Here is a 14337-nt window from a genome sequence, read left to right as displayed (position 1 = left end):
TATCACAAGTATTTTACACTTAAATGACTAGTTCTGAGTAATGGATTCACTTTTGTGCATTGGAGATAAAGCGGCATAATGCTAACAACAAAGTGAAATTTAACAAATGTAAAGTTATATACAAATGCCATGAAAATATTACAGCAGAGATAATTAATTGTACTCTATTAATTCACCAGTGTAGTTCATTTTATTCAACTATTATTAACACGACACTATTTCTTAGAAAATGTGAATTATACGTGAACAAAATGGTTTCATGGCTTTTCACTCTAAAATCATAAAAATTCCTGGTGATGGCTAAGTGCGGTGGTTCATGCCTGTAATCCCAGCACTTTGGAGGCTGTGGTGGGTGGATCACGAGGTCAGGAGATCGAGACCATTCTAGCTAACACGGTGAAACCCTGTCTCTACTAAAAATACAAAAAATTAGCCGGCCGTGCTGGTGGGTGCCTGTAGTCCCAGCTTCTCAGGAGGCTGAGGCAGAAGAATGGCGTGAACCCGGGAGGCAGAGCTTACAGTGAGCCGAGATTGCACCACTGCAATCCAGCCTGGGCGACAGAGTGAGACTCCATCTCAAAAACAAACAAAAACCAAAAAATTTCCTGGGGACTACTTGGTAGATGACCAAATACCATCGAATGTCCAAGTACTTCAAAAAATATCAAACTATGTGTTCATTAAGATCATGAAAGAAAAAAAAGAGATATCAAACTGGAAACCATAAAGAAAATTTATTTCCATTCCACTCTTTTGTTCTTTAATATCTCTAATACATGCCAACAGTTTGGACTAGTTTATTTCTAAGATCTTTTCTAACTCTTAAGAGTCTAAATTATGCTGTTAATATGCCCTGAGTTTTCAGAACAGTCAATATTTAGAACTCAATAATTCTTTTTGCGATTGCAGCCAGAGCTAGTGTAGAATTCTTTTTTTTGAGACAGAGTCTTGCTTTGCATCCCAGGCTGGAGTGCAGAGGCGAGAATCTCGGCTCACTGCAACCTCCACCTCTTGGGTTCAAGTGATTCCCGTGCCTCAGCCTCGTGAGTAGCTGGAACTACAGGTGTGCACCACCACACATGGCTAATTTTTATATTTTTAGTAGAGACAGGGTTTCACCATGTTGGCCAAGCTGGTGTTGAATGTCTGGCCTCCAGTGGTCTGCCTGCCTCGGGCTCCCAAAGTGCTGGGATTACAGGCTGAACCACTGTGCCTGGCCTAGAATTCTTAAACAGGGATAATTTCATGTATTCACTCAGTACATATTGACTGTGTGTCTATTATACGCCAGATAGTATTCTAGGTACTGAGGATACAGACAAAGTTCCTGCTTGTGTGGAGCTTATATTATAGAGACGGAGATGGACAATAAACAAACAAAAAATTAAATATCAGATGATAGGAGCTAAGAAGAAAAATAAAGCAGGACAAAGGAATAGAGTGTAGGGGGAGGGGGCAGACGAAGAAGGGCTACAAAAACAGAGAGTGATCAGGGAGGGCCTCACTAAATAAGGGAACCGAGCAGACATCTGGATGAAGTGAGGGAGTGACAATGTGGAAATCTGTAGGAAGAACATTCCAAGCAAAGAGGAAGAACAAAGCATGTGAGGCAGAAATGGGTTTGGTTTGCTCACGATGGCTGAAGCAGAGTAAGCAAAGGAGTGGGAGGTAGGAGATAAGATGAGAGAATAGGGGTTGCCAGGATATGGGAGGATTATGGAGAGTCTTGGCAAGGACTTGGCTTTTATTCTACGTAAGCTGGGAAACTACTGCAGGGTTTGAGCAGAGGAGTGATATGATCTGGCTGACTTTTTAAAAGGACAATTGTTAGCTTTGTGGAGGCTAGACTACAGGGCAATCAGGGTGGTAACAGGGAGACCAATTAAAAATAAACCAAGTTTGAAATGAGAGCGACAGGCTAGGTTAATTGTGGTAGAGGTAATTTAGTAGAGTGTCACAGTTAACAGGAAAAAAAAAACTTCTCAGATTGTCTTAGATAACAGTGACACCTTCTGGCTCAAATAAAATCTTACAGAGTTTTATACTGACATGAGAGCCAATGCAAAAGCACTGAATGAAAAATAAGGTTCCTATAGGAGGAAAAGAAAACAGTAGTATTTTGTAACTCGGCAGGACCTAACACATCTTTGGCTAACAAACTGTACCCTAAGCATAGGAGGGTGGTCCTCAGAGGAGACTGCCCTGTTTAGCTGAGGAATCTGAGCTACAGGCCAGGGCCATCTCACTTGAGAATGTGTCAGTGAATGGCCCTGGGGCTGGTCTGTGGAATGTCCCCAAAGATAACGTGGAAGCTAGGGCAGAGTGCATGAAATGGCTACTCCATGCCCTGTGGGCCTGTGTGCGCTCACTCATAATTCCTGACCTATCTGGGACTAACCAAATGAGGCTGTGCCTGAGAAACAGGGAGTGCGAGCTCCTCACAAAATGAAATTGTGATCATGTTGTTTTAAATTCTTACATCGTTTGTTTTCTGATGACACACAAGCTATTTTCTCATTATCATTTCCAGTTCTAAGTTTGAGGTACTAGAGATCAATCTTTTTCTGGAACAGGGACAGGCTGTTGAAAATTCTTTTCAGTCTTATTTGGAAATGCTAAAGATCAAATGAATATCATATTCATAACACAGAAAAAGATATGCCTCATAAGACCAGACAGAAGGAATATATTACTTGAATTTTGTAAGTATTGGGCACAAACAAGAAGGAAAATAGATAAAAATGAAGAAATTATGAATTCACTTTTATTTTACCTTCCTTCCACTTAAAATAATCATTATAACCCATGTTACCTCTTGCATAGATACTTGAAATTCTGGATAGCAGATGGTAATAAAAAGGTGACTTATGGAGTTATATTAAGCAAAAAGATGACTCAGCCTACCGTGGTGATGTAGCGGGAGTGGAATTCTGGAGCATCTTTCAGGAACGTGAGACCAGGGTGGGTATCCACCACATCCTGAAAAAGATCAAAACCAAAACTAAATTAACAAACATACAAAAATTACGCCCATAGAAGTTTTCCTTTCCGTATATGTTGCAAGTTGAGCAAACTTGCTATTTTAGAATAATTAATAATGCACTTAAAATTTCATTCTTTATTAAATTCAAGTTTCATTATAAGCACATTTACGCATGCTTTTCTGTATACACAGTATACTTCAAAAAAGTTAAAGTTTGATTTTAGCTATGTTAGGTAATTTGTGAATCAAATGTCTCCGAGGTATGTACTATAATTCTAACACATCAACAGCACATCAAGGCAATTCATCTGATGCCACAGATTATTGTAGAGGTATTATGTAAAGTGTATTTACACAGAAAGGATGTGGTGGACAGCAGATGCAAGCCAATGAAAATGATCCTCTTTCATAATCTAAAACATGGGAAATTCTTTTGGAAAAAAAAAGCAGCCATGTAGTCAAGTAGTTTGAATGTGTCTTTGTTAAGCTGTGCAAGCCAGTTAATGCCCATCAGATTTTATCATAATTGTGTGGATAAATAATTTCTCAAATTAGAATTTTATTTATTTTTAAATCTTTAACCTTGTTCTCACTGAAGACTATTAGAATATTAAAACCTTAAAATACTGTTTTTATTTCCTAATTAGATTTTTAAAGCATTTGGAATGAGCCCAGAGGATCTAATAGAGATAATCACAGTATTAATTAACCAGAGGAAACAGCTATGCCATTACAGATATAATCTATTAATTGGCTTGTCATCAACAGACAGACATCAAGTATATCTCTTTTCTTTGTTTCTTCAGAGCAGTTAGCTATAATACTTACCAATATATAGTCTCAAACAAATCAACTTATTTCTTTAACTTTTAAAAGACTTATTATAATACATATTACATAATTTTCATTTTTTGAGACAGTCTTGCTCTGCTTCCCAGGCTGGAGTACTGTGCTACAATCTTGGCTTATGACAACCTCTGCCTCTCCGAGTTCAAGTGAGTCTCAGGCCTTAGCCTCTTGAGTAGCTGGGACTACAGGTATGTAGTACCACACCAGGTTAATTTTTGTATTTTTAGTAGAGACAGGGTTTCACCATGTTGGCCAGGCTGGTCTTGAACTACTGGCCTCAAGTGATCCATCCGCCTCAGCCTCCCGAAATGCTGGGATTACAGGCATGAGCCACCGCACCTGGCTAACTTTTTATTTGGAAATAATCTTATACTTACAAAAATTATTATAGAAAAATTTCCTATGCTCCTCTCTCAGCTTCCCTTAATGGTAACAAGTCACAGACAATAGTATAATGATCAAAACCAGAAAATGAACATGGGTAAGATATTAAACTAATCACATCTCACTAGTTTTTCCCTTAATGTCTTTTTCTGTTCCAGGATCTTACACTGCATTTAGCTTTTGTGTCTCACTGGTCTCTTCCAATCTGTGAAAGTTCGTTAGTCTTTCCTTATGATTTTGATGCTTTTAATGAGTTCTGGTCAGTTATTCTGTAGAATGTCTCTCCATTTGGTTTTGTCTGATGTCTGGTCAAGATTAAGGTTACACATTTTTGGCAGGAGAACCACGGAAGTCATGCGTCCTTTTCAGTGCATCACTGGGCACACATAATACAGAGGGTATGTGACGTTGGTATGTCTTTGTTTGGTGATGTTAACTTTGATCACACTTAGTTCAAGTGTGTCTGCTGCATTCTCCACTGTAAAATTGCAATTTTCCCTTCATAATTGATAAATATCATGGGGGCAGATACTTTTGAGAGTGTCAATATCCTATTTCTCCCCAGAATTTCTCTCATTCATTTTAGCATCTATTGTTAGATTATGCCTGCAACATTTACACTGTAGTGTTTACTTAACAGTGATTTTGTCTATACTCTGTCTACATTTCTTAATTGGAAATCTTCTACAAGGAAGAGCTGTCTCTTCTCTATTTTTTTGAGACAGAGTCTTCCTCTGTCATCCAAGCTGGAGGGGAGCAGTGGTGCGATCTCAGCTCACTACAACCTCCACCTCCTGGGTTCATTCAATTCTCCTGCCTCAGCCTCCCGAGTAGCTGGGATTACAGGCGTGTGCCACCATGCCCGGCCTATTAATTTTTTTGAACAGCACAGACTCACTGGTATTTATTTCATTCTGTCTGTTATAATCCTATACTATCATCATTTTGTTGCTCAAATTGATCTAGCTTTGGCCACTAGGAGCTCCTTCAGGTTGGCTCCTGTGTTCTCTTTTTATTTTTATAAATGAGACAGGGTCTCGCTCTGTCACCCAGACTGGAGTGTAGTGGCTCGATCTTGGCTCACTGTAACCTCTGCCTTCCAGGTTTAAGTGATCCTCCTTCCTCAGCCCCAAGGAGCTGGAATTACAGGCATGCGCCACCATGACGAACTTTTGTTTTTTAGTAGAGATGGGGTTTCACCATGTTGCCCAGGCTGGTCTCAAGCGATCTGCCTGCCTTGGCCTCCCAAAATGCTGGGATCACAGGCGTGAGCCACTGCACCCGGCCACTTGTGTTCTCTTGATAAGCCCCTGTGTTTTTATGGGGACTTTCATATTTTCTGGCATAAGATGACCCATGTTTATCTTGTATCTTCCTTGCCGTAGCTCTGGTATACCAACCTTTTGTCTAAGAAGCCCTGGTTCCTTTCACTGGAGAATGGTATTTGAAACCAAATCTGAGTGTGAAAGGTGTCCATTACTACTAGAATAGTATTTCATTGTGTACATCACTACATTTTCTTTATGCCTTCGTTCACTAATACTAAGGTTGATACCATATATTGTTCAGCTTTGGTTAGTTTCCTCATCTATTTGCTGATCAGTACTCTGCTGAATACTCATGGAGGAACTTCTGAAGATCTCTGAGGATTGTTCTCCATGCAGTTCTCTCTTCTTTGGTACTCTGTCCTGAGAATTCTAGTCATCTTGGTTCTCTTAGACCCTCAGGCTCTGTCTCATAAACTCAAGGAGTCCACTTACCTCAGCCTGGGTTTCCCATTCTTGCACTATGACTTGAAAACTCTCTCAAGGTGGTATGCTCTCTCAATCATAAGACTCACCTTGTTTCTGTCTCTCAGGAATGAATCACTCGTTTGTGGCCTGATGTGCAGCATCTTGAAAAACCATTGTTTTATATTTCCTGTCTGTTATTTTCTGTTGTTTCAAGTGGGAAGGTACATCCAGTCCCTGTTACTCCTTCTTGGTCAGAAGTGGCAAATCTATTGATTTTTCTATGTTAATTTTATTTCCTCCTACTTTACTATTTTATTGAGTTAGTTTTATTACTAATTCTTCTGAATTTTCAAACTTTACTGTCATCTGCAACAAGATACTTTTACTTCTTTAACCAATCTTATGCTTCTGTTTTCTCTTATACAATTACTACAGTAAAATGCTGAATAGTAGTGGAGACAGTGGGCATCCTTGCCGTGTTCCTGATCTTTGTTGAAGTGCCTCTAGTGTTTTCCCATTAAATAAGATATTGGCTTTAACACTAAGGTATAGGTATTTCATCATGTTAAGAAAGTATCTAAAATATGGATAATTTTTTTTCCTTAGATATAACATATGACATTAATAAACGATATGGTTTGGATCTATTTCCCTGCCAAATCTTATGTTGAATTGTAATCCCCAGTGTTGCAAATGGGGGCCTGGTGGGAGATGACTGGATCATAGGGTGGATTTCTCTTGAATGATCCAGCATCGTCCTCTTGGTGCAGTCCTCGAGATAGTGAGTTCTCGTGAGATATGGTTGTTTAAAAGTGTGCAGCAACTCCCCCACACCTTGCTCCTGCTCTTGCCAAGTGAGATTCTGGCTTCCCCCTTGTCCTTCTGCCATGACTGAAAACTCCCTGAGGCTTCACCATAGGCTGAGCAGATGCCAGCACCATACTTCCTGTAAAGCCTGCAGAACTGTGAGCCAATTAAACCTCTTCTCTTTATAAATTACCTAGTCTCTGTTATTTCTTTATAGCAATGCAAGAACAGCTTAACACAATAAATATCCTAATATTAAAACAATCTTGCCTTCCTGGAATAAATCCCACTTGGTCATGGTATATTGTTTGGTAATATTTTATTATCTTTTATCATTAATCTTGAAGCTATATTTGTTTGCAGTTTTATTCTCTGGATTGTCTTTTCCTGATTTAGGTATCAGTGTTTTACCTGCTTCATAAAATGTGTTTGAAATTTTCCTTCCTTTTCAATACCCTGAAATAATTTATGGAGCATTTGAACTATCTAGTTGCTGAAGGTTTGGTAGAATTCCCCTGTAAAACTACCTGGGCCTTGTGCTTTTTTGTGCAGTTTTGTAATAAATATCTGTATTTATTCTATAAAAGTCTGTTTACCTTTCTAAATCAAATGGAGTCAATTTGGGTCAGAAGTATTTTCCTAGAAAACTGTCCATTTCATCTAGATTTTCAAATTTATCTCCCTAGACGTCTGCAAAGTAGTCTTTTCTGATTTTAAAAAACTTTCTTCTGGCTGGGTACAGTGATTCACCTGTAATTCCAACACTTACAAGGCCAAGGCAGGAGGGTCACTTGAGCCCAGGAGTTCAAGACCAGCCTGGACAACACATCGAGACCTTGTCTCTATAAAAAATTAAAAAATTAGCTGGGTGTGGTGGTGCACATCTGTCATCCCAACTATGCGGGAGGCTAAGGTGGGAGAATTGCTTGAGCCCACATAGTTGAGGCTGCACTGAGCTGTGATGGTGCCACTGCACTCCAGTCTGGGCAACAGAGCGAGATCCTCCTTGTTATTTCTTATTTTGTATATTAGTGTATTCTCCCTTTTTTCTTAATCAAATTAGTTTTTTATTAATATTTTCCCATAACCACAATTTCAATTTGTTAAAAGTGCTATTGGCTTTTTATTCTCTGCCTTCTTAATTTCTGATCATTACTGGGACTAGCTGAGGGGTACATAAGGCTCTGCTATACCAGTATGTATACATTTCAAAATTCTCCATATTAAAAACTTAAAAAAGTTTATATATATACACATAGTATAAAATCAAGGCATATACAAGCATTTATATAAATAAACATTCTACTAAACTTCCCACCTTCTTTAGCCCCACTTCTTTCCAATCATTTATACTTTTAGGTCTTTTGCTGGTTACCTCTCTAACTAAACATATATTTAACAAAAATGTAATTAAAAACCATAAATAATTATTTTATTACTTTATCAACTTTAGAAAATAATTATTCTTTGCTGGGAAATATGTGGATTTAGCTCATTTATACTGTCCTACTTTACTCCCCTATCTTCGGTTGACTATCTTTGTAAGGTGCAAAACTTGTATTTATCCATCTAATTTTCATTCATCTTAGTTCCTTACTTTCCTTTTACATAGGATAATAGCACTCCATCCTTATTTTCTCTTCTTCTCCCTGTTTTACCTTCACATTTTATTGGCAATATTTTGACTTTTATGTTGTGCAGGTTTTTTTCATACTTTTCCACAACCACGATAAAATTTTCTATAGGTTATCCACACAGTGATTTTTAGATGCTATAAACTAAAACGTTTTTGTGATATTTTGACTATATAAATATGGTTGAATGTTAGGTCAGGCAATCTATGAGGAACGTATTTCATTGTGTATAGGTCCAGCATCAGGGTCTTGGAATGTTCAAAGGAGACTGTTTCTGACATTGAGGTTAAACTGTCTTTTCTAACTGCATCAGCTGTTCATAATTATGCCATATTTTAGTCTGCTTCTTGTTTAGATCGTGGCTGTCTTACATAGTTTTTTCATTTTTCCTGGCGTTTCTAATTGTTTAACTTATTGACACAGGCTTCATCATAGCCTTGTTTCCTTATTCTCTCTCTTTTTTTTTTTTTGAGAGGGAGTCTCACTCTGTCGCCCAGGCTGGAGTGCAGTGGCGTGATCTTGGCTCACTGCAAGCTCCACCTCCACCTGGGTTCACACATTCTCCTGCCTTAGCCTCCTGTGTAGCTGCGACTACAGGTGCCTGCCACCACGCCTGGCTAATTTTTTGTATTTTTAGTGGAGACGGGGTTTCACCGTGTTAGCCAGGATGGTCTCAATCTCCTCGTGATCCGCCCACCTTGGCCTTCCACAGTGTTGGGATTACAGGCGTGAGCCACCGCGCCCAACCTCCTTTTACTCAAATGTAACTGTATTGCGTGGAGTTGCTCCTCACCTTCCTCTCCCACATCATGGACAAGACCTGGTTGGGGGAATTTTACCTTCTCTCTTCTGAACTGGCTGCTCTTCAGTTATCATCCTGACACTGCCCTTCATTACTTCTCTGGATTGAATCCACTGTGTCTTAAATCTCACGCATTCCTCTTTCTTGGTTTACTTACTTTGCTGCAATGTATATGCAAGTAACTGTTTAAGAAATACAGAGGTAACTTATAAAGGAGATAAACTTTCTGAGTTCATGAATGTCCAGGAATCAGGTTTATGTGAACCTCATTCCTAACTAGTAGGTCGGCAAGATATAGAAATCTAAGTTCAAATCCATTTCCTGAGGGATCCCAATGAGGATCTAATACCATCCTAGACTCTTCATCTACATTTTTCTAAAACTTTAAGGACATGTTTATGCATGTGTCTTAAAAAAAATCATAATTGTCAGTACTCAGTGGTTTTTTGAGACAGTCTTGCTCTGTCACCCAGGGTGGAGTGCAGTGGTGCAATTTCAGCTCACTGCAACCTCTGTCTCCCAAGTTCAAGCAATTCTTCTGCCTCAGCCTCCTGATAAGCTGGGATTGTAGCGGCATGCCACCATGCCCAGCTAATTTTTGGACTTTTCATAGAGACGGGGTTTCACCATGTTGGCCAGGTTGGTCTCAAACTCCTGACCTCAACTGATCTGCCCGCCTTGGCCTCCCAAAGTGTTGGGAATACAGGCGTGAGCCACTGTGCCTGGCCTCAGTGGTTCTTTTTAACCAAAGAATCATATATTTTAGCGCTGCAAAATAATTATGTATTATTTTATTCGATGAATTTTTTCTGTCCACTTTTCCCCTTTTTTTCTTCTCCAGACTCCAATTAATTAGATATTAAGATTCCTGAAGTGGTCCTCTATGTTCCTTGTCTTTTTCTCTCTCTTTCTCTCTAAAAGATATCCTCAACTTTAGTTTCCAGGTCTTATGCTGCGCTTTTGGTACTTACATTTTAAAATTCTAACAGCTTTTTCTTGTATCAGCATTGTTTTCATACAGTTTATTCTTGTTTTTTTTTTTTTGTTCTTTTTTACATTTATTTAAATTGACAAATAAAATTGTACATATTTATCATGTACAGTGTGTTGTTTCAAAATATGTATTTATTGTGGAACGGCTAAATGGAATTATTAACATATGTATTACCTCACTATTTTGTAGTGAAAACACAAAATCTACTGTCTTAGCAATTTTCAAGAATAGGATACACTGTTATTAACAATAGTAACCATGTTGTATAATAGATCTCTTGAAATTATTCCTATTTAGCTGAAATTTTGTGTCCTTTGACCAACATCCTCCCAGCCTTGGTTATTAGTTCGTTCTCACACTGCTATAAAGAACTACCTGAGACTGGGTAATCTATGAAGAAAACAGGTTCAACTGACCCACAGTTCTGCAGACTGTACAGGAGGCATGCCTGGGGAGGCCTCGGGAAACTTACAATCATGGTGAAAGGCAAAGGGGAAGCAAGTGCGTCTTCATATGGTGAGCAGGGGAGAGACAGAGAGCAAGGGGGAGGTGCTACACTCTTTCAAACAATCAGATCTCATGAGAACTATATGAGACAGCACTAGGGGGATGGTGCTAAACTGTTAGAAATCACCCCCATAATCCAATCACCTCCCACCAGGCCCCACCTTGAACACTGGGAATTACAATTCATCATGAGATTTGGGTAGGGACACAGAGCTAAACCATATTATTTGGTAATTACCATTATATTCTTTACTTCTATGACTTTACCATTTTTAGGTTTACCTATAACTGAGATCATGTAGTATTTGTCTTTCTGTGCCTGGCTTCCTTTACTTAACATAATGTCCTCCATATTCATCCACGTTGTTGCAAATAACAGAGTTTCCTTCTTTGTTTAAAGCTGACTAGTATTTCATTGCGTACACATACCATATTATCCTTTTACGTTTTAAGTTCAGGTGCTCATGTGCTGACTTGTTACATAGGTAAACTTGCATCAAGAGGGTTTGGTTGTAGAGATTATTTCATCACCCAGGTATTAAGCCCATTACCCATTAGTTATTTTTGCTGATCCTCTCCCTCCTCCTACCCCCGCCCAACCTTCAATAGGACCCAGTGTCTGTTGCTTCCCTCTATGTATCCCTGTGTTCTCATCATTCAGCTCCCACTTATAAGTGAGAACATGTGGTATTTGGTTTTCTGTTTTTGTGTTTTGTTTGCTAAGGGTAACAGCCTCCAGCTCCATCCAGGTACCTGCAAAGGGCATGAGCTCATTCTTTTTTATGGCTGTATAGTATTCCATTGGGTACATATATCACATTTTCTTTATCTGGTCTATCATTGATGGGCATTTAGGTTGATTTCATGTCTTTGCTATCGTGAACAGTGTTGCAATAAACATACGTGGCATGTCTCTTCATAAGAGAATGATTTACATTCCTTTGTATACATACCCAGTAATGAGACTGCTGGGTCAAACAGTATTTCTATCTTTAGGTCTTTGAGGAATTGCCACACTGTCTTCCATAATGGTTGAACTAACTTACACTCCCACCAACAATGTATAAGCATTCCTTTTTGTTCACAACCTTGCCAGTATCTGTTATTTTTTGACTTTTTACTAACAGACATTCTGACTGGTGTGAGGTGGTATCTCATTGTGATTTTGACTTGCATTTCTCTAATGATCAGTGATGCTGAGTTTTTTTTTTTCATATGATTGCTGGCTACATGCATGTGTCTTCTTTTGAAAAGTATTTTTTCATGTATTTTGCTCACTTTTTTATGGGGTGTTTTTTTTCTTGTAAATGTATTTAAGTTCCTTATAGATGCTGGATATCAGACCTTTGTCGGATACATCGTTTCTAAAATTTTTCTCCCATTCTGTAGGCTATTTACTCTGTTGATAGTTTCTTTTGCTGTGCAGAAGCTCTTTAGTTTAATTAGATCCCATTTGTCAATTTTTGCTCTTGTTACAATTGTTCTTGGTGTCTTTGTCAGGAAAGCTCTGCCTGTGCCTACGTCCTGAACAGTATTTCCTAGGTTGTATTCCAGGGATTTTATAGTTGTGGGCTTTACATTTACATTTTAATCCATCTTGGGTTAATTTTTATATATGATATAAGAAAGGCATCTAGTTTTAATCTGCATGTGGCCAGCTAGTTATCCCAGCACCATTTATTGAATAGGGAATCCTTTCCCAGTTGCTTTTGTCAGGTTTGTCAAAGTGTGCAGTCTTATTTCTGGGTTCTCTATTCTGTTCCATTGGCCTATGTATCTGTTTTTGTACCGGTACTATACTGCGTAGCCTGGTAGTATAGTTTGAAGATGGGTAGCATGATGCCTCCAGCTTTGTTCTTTTTGCTTAGGATTGCCTTGGCTATTAGGGCTCTTTTTTGGTTCCATATTAATTTTAAAGTAGTTTCTTTCCTATTTCTGTAAAGAATGTCAATGGTAGTTTAACAGGCACAGCACTGAATCTATAATTTGCTTTGGACAATATGGCCATTTTAACGATATTAATTCTTGCTATCCATGAGCAGGGAATGTTTTTCCATTTGTCTGTATCATCTCTGATTTATTTGAGCAGTGGTTTGTAGTTCTCCTTGCAGAGATCTTTTACCTCCCTAGTTAGCTATTCCTAGGCATTTTATTCTTTTTGTGGTAATTGTGAATGGGAGTTCATTCCTGATTTGGCTCTTGGCTTGTTTTTGGTATATAGGAATGCTAGTGATTTCTACACACTGATTTTGTATCCTGAGACTTTGCTGACATTGTTTATCAGCTTAAGAAGCTTTTGGGCTGAGACTAGCAGGTTTTTGAGATCTAGGATCATGTCATCTCCCAACAGGGACAGCTTGACTTCCTGATGCCCTTTATTTCTTTCTCTTGCCTGACTGCCCTGACTAGAACTTCCAATACCATACCTGTAGTTGCTCATTCAGTGCGATGTTTGTCATATATGGCTCTTATTATTTCGAGGTATGTTCCTTCAATACCTAGTTCACATTTTCATTATGCCTCCATTCACTGATACTTAGGCTGATTCCGTATCTTGACTACTGTGAATAATGCTGCAATGAACCTGGCAGGGTAGATATCTCTTCTACATACTGATTTCATTTTCTTTGGATATACACCCAGCAGTAGGACTGTAGGATCATATGGTAGTTCTATTTTTAATTTTTTGAGGGACCTCCAAACTGTTTTCCATAATGGCTATACCAATTTACATTCTCACCATTGGTGTGCAAGGATTCCCTTTTCTCTATATCCTCTCCAACACTTGTTATCTTTTGTCTTTTTGATAACAACCATTCTAACAGGTGTAACATGATCTCTCATTGCGGTTTTAATTTACTTTTCTCTAATAGTGATTTTGAGCATTTTTCATATACCTGTTGGCCATCGTTTGTCTCCTTTTATGCAATGTCTATTCAGATTCTTTGCTATTTAAAAAATGTATTGAGATAAAATATAAATATAAAATTTACCATATTTACCATTTTAAGTGTAAGGTTCAGTGGTAATAAATACATTTATATTCTCTTTTTCCCTTCATCTTCTCCCTCCCCTTTCCCCTTTCTGGTCTCTGGTAACCACCAATCTACTTTCTATCTTCACAAGATCCACTTTTTAAGCTCCTGCATATGAATGAGAAGTGTGATATTTATCTTTCTGTGCTTTATTTCATTTAACATAATGGCCTCCCATTCCAACCATATTGCTGCAAATGACAGGATTTCATTCTTTTTTATGACTAATATTCCATTGTGTATATATACACCATATTTTCTTCTTCCACTGATTGGCATTTAGGGTGATTCCATATTTTGGCTATTGTGAACAGTGCTGCAATAAACAGAGTGCAGATATACTAATTTCCTTTCTTTTGGATATTTCTGGATCATATGGAAGTTCTAGTTTTAGTTTTTTTGAGGAACCTTCACACTGTTCTCCATAGTAGCTGTATTAATTTACACTCCCAACAACGGTGTACGGAGAGGTCCTCTTTCTCTGCATCCTCACCAGCATGTTATTTTCTGTCTTTTTGATACAAGCCATTTTAACCAGGGAGAAGGTGAAATGATATCACTTTGTGGCTTTAATTTGCATTTCTCTGATGATTAGTGATGCTGAGCGTT

General features: G+C 38.4%; 1 protein-coding gene across 1 annotated transcript in view; it reads right to left on the bottom strand.

Annotated features, from left to right (window-relative positions):
- PPP2R3A (protein phosphatase 2 regulatory subunit B''alpha) overlaps positions 1-14337 on the bottom strand; it is a 147238-nt gene that overhangs the window by 33171 nt on the left and 99730 nt on the right. The window contains 1 exon segment of the mRNA XM_017847707.1: positions 2905-2979. Within this exon segment, the coding sequence (XP_017703196.1) occupies positions 2905-2979 (75 nt within the window).

Source organism: Rhinopithecus bieti, unplaced genomic scaffold (assembly GCF_001698545.2).
Source record: "Rhinopithecus bieti isolate Rb0 unplaced genomic scaffold, ASM169854v2 scaffold_30032, whole genome shotgun sequence".
Taxonomy (NCBI): Eukaryota; Metazoa; Chordata; class Mammalia; order Primates; family Cercopithecidae; genus Rhinopithecus; species Rhinopithecus bieti.
This window is presented reverse-complemented; position numbering and strand designations above follow the sequence as displayed.